Source organism: Prionailurus bengalensis, chromosome B4 (genome assembly GCF_016509475.1).
Source record: "Prionailurus bengalensis isolate Pbe53 chromosome B4, Fcat_Pben_1.1_paternal_pri, whole genome shotgun sequence".
Taxonomy (NCBI): Eukaryota; Metazoa; Chordata; class Mammalia; order Carnivora; family Felidae; genus Prionailurus; species Prionailurus bengalensis.
This window is the reverse complement of record NC_057358.1, coordinates 122,423,840-122,434,227: the sequence shown is the minus strand read 5'-3', so window position 1 is coordinate 122,434,227 and position 10,388 is coordinate 122,423,840. Positions and strand designations below refer to the sequence as shown.

General features: G+C 36.6%; 1 protein-coding gene and 1 non-coding gene across 5 annotated transcripts in view; both read left to right on the top strand.

Annotated features, from left to right (window-relative positions):
• Positions 1-287: 287 nt before the first annotated feature.
• LOC122474101 lies at positions 288-393 on the top strand. Its single transcript, XR_006294794.1, has one exon. It is a non-coding gene; the product is annotated as a U6 spliceosomal RNA (small nuclear RNA).
• Positions 394-2,218: 1,825 nt separating this feature from the next.
• WASHC3 (WASH complex subunit 3) overlaps positions 2,219-10,388 on the top strand; it is a 49,123-nt gene continuing 40,953 nt past the window's right edge. For all 4 annotated transcript variants that reach the window (XM_043562338.1, XM_043562336.1, XM_043562335.1 and 1 more), the window contains exons 1-3: positions 2,219-2,348; positions 2,927-3,025; positions 9,649-9,714. In XM_043562338.1, coding sequence (XP_043418273.1) covers positions 2,298-2,348; positions 2,927-3,025; positions 9,649-9,714 — 216 coding nt within the window. In that variant the 5' untranslated portion in view covers positions 2,219-2,297. The remainder of the gene's footprint in view (positions 2,349-2,926; positions 3,026-9,648; positions 9,715-10,388) is intronic.

The following is a 10,388-nucleotide window of genomic DNA, read 5'->3' as shown; positions in this document are numbered from 1 at the left end:
GGGCTAATTCCAAGTGAACTCAATCTAATTAAAACTATAGCCTAGCACCAGTTCAACTCAGGTTTTGAAGGAGTTCCTCACTTAATCTCCATTGTTCCTTTTTTTCCCCCCCACCATTTCCGGAATAAAAATTAAAATTATGTAGCATCCCCAAATGTAGGCAATATAACACATAATCAAGAAAAAGCCAACAGAAGCAGACATAATAGCTGAACCAGATATGAGAATCATTAGATAAGAACGAGAAAGTGACAATTATAAATTAGTTTTAAAAAATATATACAGGGGTGCTCATTTCGGCAGCACATATACTAAAATTAGAATGATACAGAGAAGATTAGCATGGCCCCTGCGCAAGAGTGACACGCAAATTCGTGAAGCTTCCATATTTTTGAGGACTTTAAGATACAAAATAGATGAACATAAGGGAAGGGGAGCAAAAATAATATAAAAACATAAAGGGGGACAAAACATAAGAGACTCTAAAACATGGAGAACAAACAGAGGGTTAATGGAGGGCTTGTGGAGGGGGGGATGGGCTAAATGGGTAAGGGGCACTAAGGAATCTACCCCTGAAATCATTGTTGCACTATATGGTAACTAACTTGGTTATAAATTAAAAAATAAATTAAATAAAATGGTTATACACACACACACACACACACACACACATATATACAGGGCAAGATGGGTGCAGGGAATTTCAGGAGAAAAATAGAAACTCCTAAAAATGGACACTTTAGAACTGAAAAATCTAAAATAAAAATTCATTGGATAAGTAGTTTTATAATAAACTGAACACTAGAAAACAAGGTATCAGTAAGTTTGAAGATAAGTCGATAAGAATTATCTACTCTGAAGCACAGGGAGAAAAAAATGAGCAGAGCATCAATGAACTTTGGACAGTGTCAAGTGATCTAACATACATGTATTTTGGAGTTCCAGAAAAGAAGAGGAAATGTGACAGAAAAAAACTTTGTTTTGAAAAGTTAATGGCAAAAAATATTCCAAAATTTAAAACATCAAACCACAGATGTGAGCTCAGCAAATTTGAAGAGGGATAAATACAAAGAAAATTACATCCAAGTTCACAGTATTCAAACCGTTGAAAACAAGGATAAAGGAGATGAGAATAAGTAGGAGTTAGGCAGGGGTGGTCAGGGAACAAGGGAGATTGTTCTAGGCAAAGGAGACAACATATTTAATTCCCAGAGCAATTCCTGGTTTCAAGAACTTAAAGAAATCTGGGGGAGTTAAATGGAGGGAATAGTGAGAAGTGAGGTTAGAGAGGTGAGCAAGAGCCATACAGAGGGCCTTGTAAGCACATTAAACTGAGACAAATGAGAAGCAAAATTATATCCTGTGTAATATAATCAGGTTTGTCTTTTAAACAGTCACTATATGGCTACGATGTGTTTCAGTTAGAGCAACACAGATGGAGGCAGGAAGAGGCTATTACAGAAACCCAGGCATCAGAGAATGTTGGAACTTGAGATGTGGCTGTATAGATGGAAAGTTACAACGAAGGGGATCACATGTTGGTTTGGTGGCTGTTCCTAGGTCCTATATAGGTGCTAAGCTGAACCGTCAAAATCTGAGCCAAGATCTTCAAACCCCTTGATGCAAAATTCTGTCCAGGTGTCTGTCTGTTGTACCTTTTTGATGATCTAAGTGAAAAAAAAAACAAAAACAAAAACAACAAAAAAAAAACACCTCCATCGATTTTTGCCTCACTTGTAGCATTTGACATTTTATTTCATGTTTAAAGTCCTTAGGAAACAAGTTTTGTGTCCTGCTTCAGGGCATTAACCTCTCCAGCGCAGCAGGCTAAACCTGACTCAATCTTTGTATTCCCCACAGGACCTAAAGGAGAGTACCCAGGATTTAGCAGGATTTAAAAAATGTACAGGTTTTATTAACGAATGACTTTGCAATTCATATGACAGGACTAAGCAGGAATAATCTTACCCAGACTCAGTGTTTTACTTTTTTTTTTTCTTTTTACCCCCTTTTAAAGACTTTACTGCTAAACCTACAGTCTTGCCCCACCCCGCGCGCGCCTTTGCGTCTGACGTAGTCACAATCCCGATTTGAACTACCAATCCCAGAATGCCGCGCAAAGAGCCGGGTTCTACGGGAGCAGCGGCGTGATTGGCAAGCGGAGGCGTTTCCTTCCGGTGGGAAGGGCCCTGGAGGCGGGGACTAGGGGGAGGTGTTTGGACATTATTACCGGGTTGGGCGGGCCCGGTCTGGGAGGGGTTTGTGGGTGAGCCCTGGGTCCCCCGCCCGCTGAGGAGATGGATGAGGACGGGCTTCCTCTCATGGGGTCAGGCATAGACCTGACGAAGGTTTGTAAACGACCGAGTTGAACTTAGGCGACCTGGGAGGAGGATGGGGAAGGAAACTTCGGTTCCCAGGGACACACCACCTCTCCATATCCAACCCTGTCCCTGGCCCCGGGCCTCTCTGGTCCTGCCCTCGGGAGGGAAGAGTCCCACAGTTCACCTTAAAAAGGGGTCCCTCCTGATCCGTTTAAAGGGGTGGTGTACTTTTTCTGGTCTTTGCTTCCCGTATTAGGAGTCGCTCTACGCTCCGGTTACACGACGGCGATAGGAGCAGGTTGCGACCTCTAACCCTACCTCTTTTATATGGCCCGCAAGTTTTGTGTGTTTATGTGTGTTGCCTTTTCTCTGTTGAAGTTCACGTTTGTGAATCCAAAGCGCATACTCAAACTTTGCGGCTTCTGTCATCAGATGCCCCACCCCACAGTTTAGGAAAACGAGTTAGTGACTCTTCGTAGTACTTAGAGTAACTCATATAATACAGCAAAAATGCCCCGTTATTATTATTATATATAATTGACGTCAAGGGGTTTGCACGGTGTACTTCCTCCTGTACAAATCATGTTTGTTTTTACATGACACAGGTGCCAGCTATTCAACAGAAAAGAACGGTGGCATTTCTAAACCAATTTGTGGTGCACACTGTACAGTTCCTCAACCGCTTTTCTACAGTTTGTGAGGAGGTAGGTCTGGTGATACTGGTTTAATGAGGAGCCTAGAAATCATCTTGTACGTTTGGAGGTGGCAAATGAGTAAAACGAGGACTGCGTCATCCAGTTATTGGGATAACATACCTTAAATCCTCTTTGATTCTATATCATCAATCTTGCACCCCACCTCTGCTGAATTAATTTACTAGAGGCCTTTGTGAGATAGTTCAGTAAGGCTCATGTGCCTAAAGAGAACAAAAGGAATAACAGGGTTTCACAATTGAAAACATTTTTTTTTAATTTTGAAATTTTGCATGTTTTCACCAAAGATGTATATTTTTACATACACATAGTTTTCAGTCTATATCAAAATTATTTTACATTTCTTGATCCAGAAGATGGTTGGGGAAGTAGCCTCGAAACATAACTTCAGTATCAAATATCATTATGAAAATAATAACAATACTTCCAGCAAATGACTTGTGAAGTGAGGACTGAGTACCTAGTTTAAGGATTAGATATCAGATTCAAGGAGCCCTGTTTTTTCTTTAAAAGCCAAAAAAAAAAGAGAATGGGGAAGAAAATGGGAACCCTGGGTTGAAGTTGGATTTAAAAAGGAGAAAGAGGAGTAAAATGAGATCATACACAAGTAAGTCACTAAAAATAGTATCTAGTTCATTCGGTCTTATTTATAAGGTATAGCTTTAGCAAGTAGTTTTTGTTACACGTGTTGTTATTAACAAAAATTGCATGGAGACAGGAAAACTATTTTCATTTTTATAACATCTTATTTTTGTCTAGTTAACAATCTCTAGTCAAAATCTCTTCTGCCTTCTCACTAAAACAAAAGAAAGTGAACTATGATGATAATCGATAGAGTAACAGACTCAGTTCGTTATATTTTATCTAAGCACCAGAGGCTAGGCGCTTGCTTCCAGTTTTATCTCCTACTGCTGCTTCTCTAAATGGGATATAGAATTGACGGACTAAAGAGCAGTAAGCCAAGGATTTAGTCCTTCACTTTTTATACCAGGGTAGGGTGGAGAGAGACAATTCAAGGATCGGTAGCAGAGAGGAGCAAATACTCCATCCACATGATCCTCCTCACCAGGTTAAAAAAATAAAACAACCAGCAAACACAGCTATGAGGGCAACTTGATTAAGCTGCCCTGAGGCAGGGATAGCCCCTCACCTTTGTAGTGCTTAACAATTTTCACTGCCTAGGAAATGAGTGCTATTTACTGAAGACTAAATCCAGTATAACAATAATCCTGTCTTGTTTATTGCTTGCTTATGCATTACCAGAGCCTCCTGATTCACTCTTTAACCCCCTCTGTTCCTCTCTCAACTTTCCCTCAACTGTTTTGAGTATTTCACTATTCCCTAGTTCTTCCCTGAACCGTAGAGAAAAGTTTGTTGACCAAAAACTCATGAAGTTTACAGGTAGTTTATCGCCTTTTTCTCCTTAATGGGTGGTGGTCTAGGGTTGACTCTAGTGATTATAACTCATTATTTACAATTCATATTTTAGCAGTTTGGATATTTATGTCAGTTATAGACTGTTGGCTTGGTGTGATGACAATAGCTAATATTTATTGTGTGCTTACTCTGTAGGTATTGTACTATGAGCTCTACATGCATTTCATCATCACAGCCCAGCCCTGTGAGAGAGGTCCAATTATCTCTTTTTTAGAAATACAGAAATTGAGATGTAGAAAGATTTAAATCATTTGCTTAGTCATTTATTCATTCTTTAGGCATGTGTTTGTTTACACAGTCTTTATAGCTGCAATGGTTACTCTAACTTACCCACACTCACACAGCTAGAAAGTAACAGACTTGGAGTTCCAGCTCTGATCTAATAACTGTAAAAATCAAAAGCATTTCACTCTTCTGTTACGTTGCACCTTCTGATCTGGGTAAGAGGCATGTTTACATCATTTTCAAGTGAGAGACTGCAATGAGCTATTCAAAATTTATTTTTTAGATTTGTATTCTCTTTTTTGTTATGCCATATCCTTTGATGTTATGTCTTTTTCGATATGATATGATATATTCCAAGGACATAACATATGTATTCAAACATCAAATGCCATTTTTTCCCCTTGAGTTAAGATCAATGTGATTTTTCAAAATGGGTTGTCATTTGTCAATAGCACCTGTTAGACCTGTATTCCTTGTTTAGTTAAAGCCTTAAGCAAGAGCCAAAATGACTGTTTTCCTGAGCAAAATAGGAAACTTAGGTGCTATTTTTTCAATTGGAAATGAACGGGGAAAGAAGAAAACCTGGGAGTTTTATCATTGTTGTTTTTTGTTTTTCATATAATCTGGTTTGAACCAAATACAAACTGTAGCAACTTCAATCACAGCTAAACTCAAACTGGAATTAAATTTGAAACAAATGATAAGGGCTCTTTCTTCATCACTAATACTGGTTTGGCAGTTCTCTAATAAAGAGAGGAGTGAAGGGCAGCCTGGGTGCCTCAGTTAGTTGAGTGTCCGACTCTTGATTTCAGCTCAGGTCATGATCTTATGGTTCTTGAGATCCATAGAGCCCTGCTCCAGGCTTTCAGCAGAGAGGGCGGAGCCTGCGTGGGATTCTCTCTCTCCCTCTGTCTCTGCCCCTCCCCTGCTCCCTTTGCATGCTCTCTCTCTCTCTCAAAATAAATAAATAAACTTTTTAAAAAAGAAAGAGAAAAGTGAAAAACTTAACTTTTAAAAAACTTTCTGGATACCAGAGTACTTTATAACTCTTCTAATGACTGAAACCAGGGTAAGGAGAAAGGTTGGAAGCCAGAGAAAGGAAAGTAGTTGAATCAGACCCAAGTTACAAAGTTCTTTCTTCACAAATCCCCAGTATTTCTATTCTGGACACTACTCAGAAAAATCTTATGGTGGCCCATCGGGTGTGCAAATTTAAAATGGGATGGGGTAGGAAGTGCAGTGTAAGTTCTATGCATATCATAGATAAAACTGAGCAGAAATGTAACCTTATAATGAATTTTAAAATCAATGGTATTCTGTAAACAGGGCAATCATATGTGTTATTTTGACTCAGACTTGTAACATGTGTAGAATACTGAGTTTTTAATCATTTTTTAAATATTCCAAACTGGTTTTTTTTCTAAATTCTTTACGAATAGGGAAAAAATGCTGGGGATTCTCACATAACGTAACAAATTTTAGAGTGCTTACCTTCTGCATCCAGTTTTTAATCCCACCATCAGACTTAACCTTCAACCAAATAATCTTGCTTAAAAACTATATTTACTGCTACAACTTTTACAACTGCTGGGTTTAAGTGTCAGATGAAGCTTAATAAAACCACTGATTGCTTCCCTTTCTGGCTTATAGGAGATAATCGACCCAGTGTGATATACCAAGGGATCCATTATTTTAAAATGTTGTTTCTCTTTTTGAGACTTGGATATGCAAACTGGATATTTTACAAACCTGAAAAACCACAGTATTTTATTTTTCTTTCCGTGTTCAACTATTAACTCCATATTTATTTCATCTTTTTTTTTTTTTCACTTTAATGAAATGCACTTCTTTAGAAGTAGGTGGGTGATAAATCAAGAAATTTTCAGCTTATCTGACAAACTTCAGGTACCTTGCAAATTACCCTGTTGTCCCAAATCAAGGCATTTCAGGTTTGCTTTAAATCCTTATAAAGATAGGAGTGCCTGGGTAGCTCAGGCTCAGGTCATGGTCTCAAGGTTCATGGGTTCTAGCCCCCCATCGGGCTCCGTGCTTAGGGCTCTGTGCTGACAGCTTGGAGCCTGGAGCCTGCTGCAGATTCTGTGTCTCTGGCTCTCTCTGCCCCTCCCCCCGCTCATGCTCGCTAGCGTGTTTTCTCTTTCTCTTTCTCTCTCTCTCTCTCTCTCTCTCTCAAAAATAAACATAAAAAAAATTAAAAAAATAATTCCAGATAAATAACATCTATTTTAGAAATTAGATCAGAATAATTTGATTCCTTTTTTTTTTTTTTAAAGCACAGTAGCATCTTAGTTTTCATGAGAAATGGATTGATTACTTACTAGCTTTGAATAACAAAATTTCTATCTATGCAGTGCCTGGGAATTTTCCATCTTGGTGTGCATATTTTTAATTATATATTATGTATATATATTATATATATTATATATATATTATATATATTGTGTATATTATATTATTATATTAATATTAATATTATATATATTATATATATATTGTGTATATATATATAGTGTATATATATATTGTGTATATATATATATTGTGTATATATATATAGTGTATATATATATATATAGTGTATATATATATATATTTTTTTTTTTTAAGAAAAGTTTTAGGTTTACGGCAAAACTAAGCATGAGTTCCCATGTGCTCCTTGCCTCCCAGAGTTCACCAACCACAACTTCCCCCGTTATCAACATTCCCATCAGTGTTGTACATTTGTTACAATGTACACTGACACATTATCATCACCCAGAGTCTATGGCATCATGTTCTAACAATGTATGATTCTTTCAAACAATGTAAAAATTCTTTCTTTGAAAGATAGTTACTATCTTTGTATCTCGATTTGGAGTGTTTAAGTTCAGATGCTTTTACTTGTATGAAAACTCAGTTTTCTGTTCTTTAAAATTGGCATGATAATCATTCCTACTTTATGCATTTGGTGTGAGATTTCAAATTTTTTTTTAATGTTTTTTTTATTTTTGAGACAGAGACAGAGCATGAACGGGGGAGGGTCAGAGAGAGAGGGAGACACAGAATCTGAAGCAGGCTCCAGGCTGTGAGCTGTCAGCACAGAGCCCGACTTGGGGCTCGAACTCACTGACCTTGAGATCATGACCTGAGCCGAAGTCTGAAGCTCAACCGACTGAGCTACCCAGGTGCCCCTGGTGTGAGATTTCAAATGATACATTGCATATACGGTGTAGCATATAACGTGGATGCTGGGGCCTTTACAATGCTGGTGATTATTGCTTAAAAGTACATTTATATGGGGGCATCTGGGTGGTTCAGTTGGTTAAGCATCCAACTTCAGCTCAGGTCATGATCTTGCGGTTCCTGAGTTCCAACTCCACATCGGGCTCTGTGCGGACACTCAGAGCCTGGAGCCTGCTTCAGATTCTGTGTCTCCCTCTCTCTCTACCCCTCCCCCGCTCACAGTCTGTGTCTGTCTCTCTCGAAAATAAATAAACATTAAAAAAATTTTTTTAAGTGCATTTATATATCTAAACAATTTTTAATTCATCTTTTTCTGTATTCACTTTAATCAAACCAATGCATGTATTTATAAATAAGCTAGAAATTATCTTACTTTACAAATTAATTTGTTGTAAGATTTCTGCAGTTACTAAGCTTCTCTATAAAATACTGATGAAATCTGCATAAAATGTAATTTTCATGACTTCCAGGAAAACACTTATAATTTGGAGAATTCATTCATATGTTTTGTAAACCAGTATTTGTATTTACATTAAAGACTTATATGAACAAATGCTAGAAATCAAAGTTAAAAGAAATGAAAGCTTTGAGTGCCATTAAAACTAGATTCTAATGTTGGAACTAAACATTATAAAATAAAAAAATTATTATAGAATAAAAAATTGTAGCTTTGTAGATACCAGGATGCTCATCTTAAAAATGTCTTGTGAAGCTCTAACTACATTGTGACTGCATTTCAGTTTTTTTTCCTCTAAATGTGGGCAAAATGACCATTGCTTATAGTGTTAAAATTCTGCTTGGGAGTTAGTCAGGATCTTGATAATAACCCAGAAAGAAGTCAGGATGCTGCACATCTGCCAACTGTCAATGGGCCAACTGCCTTGGACTAGGTCACTGAATATAATAATGTTTAAGATTCGGGAGTTTTAAATAAATGCTCTTATGGATCATATTTTATGGTGTTACTTTTACTTGTGTGGCTATGTATAGTGTATATACACACACGGGTAATTTAATTCTACAGAATAACTAGAGCATGGTAAGCTTTTGGTTCTGTTTTTATCTTGGATTTTGATGGTAGGTTGACTCCTTTTGCTTTTTAGTACTCTAATTTTTTCTCTGTGTTTTACTTCTTTCCAACATGAACTGCTCATCTTTTAATTTCATCTTCTTTTAATTTTCAAACTTAAAAAATTTAAATTTGGGACTAATTGTATATACTTAAGTGTTTAAGTAACTTATAAAGGCAGATCTTGTTCCAAGCTGTCCTGGGCTAATTTTTATTCTTCTCTTCTATGAAGAATTCCTTCATTCATCAACAAATAATTATTAGACTCCTGTTAAGTATCAAGTACTGCTCTGGGCATGAGGGATATAGCAGTAAACAAAAAACTCTGTCCTGGAAGAAGTTTACCTTCTGATTCCAATGATTGAATATGGCTCTGATGAGTTTGATAAGGCTGAAAATATAACTTTTGCTTATCTGTGAATACAATTTTATAAAGTAGCCGTGAAGCATGCTAATGGAGGTTACAAAAATACTTACTTGAGCTCCCATTCCTACTCATGTAAGTAAAAGTGTAGTATATTAGAAAATGACTAATATTTAAACCATCACGGGTTTGTTTTTTTCAAATCTGCCCTTTGTTAACCCTTGTTAACAGCTCATTTCAGTCAGACTTTGTTCTTTTATTCTGATCTTTCTTTTCCAGAAACTGGCAGACCTTTCTCTTCGTATCCAGCAAATTGAAACAACTCTAAATATTTTAGATGCAAAGGTTTGTATTTCTGAATAATTTATAGTATAAATTTTCTGCATATACCAACTTTCTCAGTCATACTTAACTTTAATTGAATTGGGAATGAATTCAGTTTAGCTCCTGCATCTATGAGGTGGTACAGTGTTTTGTGTTTGTTTTTAATTCATTATAATTGTAAAGGAAATGATACTTATTATGAACCATTACCTGAGTCTGTTTAAATATACACATGAATTGAAATTTCTTTCATTATTCTAGCCAACAGCATGTGAATAACATGTTAACAAATTGGGCTGGTTCTATATAGTTCATTTGATGGAAAATTCACAATTATCTCAATAGCAATCATTTGATAACACAGTACAAATTAATAAAAGTTCACATGTCTCCAGAGCAAAATTTGGAGAAAATATCACTATTTTCTGTATTCAAATATATTGAATGCTAATGAAGAATACCAGTTTTGAGGTCAGAAATTACACAATAGAACTAACAAAAATAGAGTGTTTTGATTTGAAAATGTGCAGGTTTTGTGTTTTCCCTGATTATAAAATACTGGAGACATGAGTATATTTTTGTGACTTTGTCCTTTTTCAAAAAAAATTGATCTGAAAAAATGCTTATTGAATATTTATGAGGAAGTAAAACGGCTGACATCTTTAGCATAAGGATTAGAATGTCTAGTTCGTACT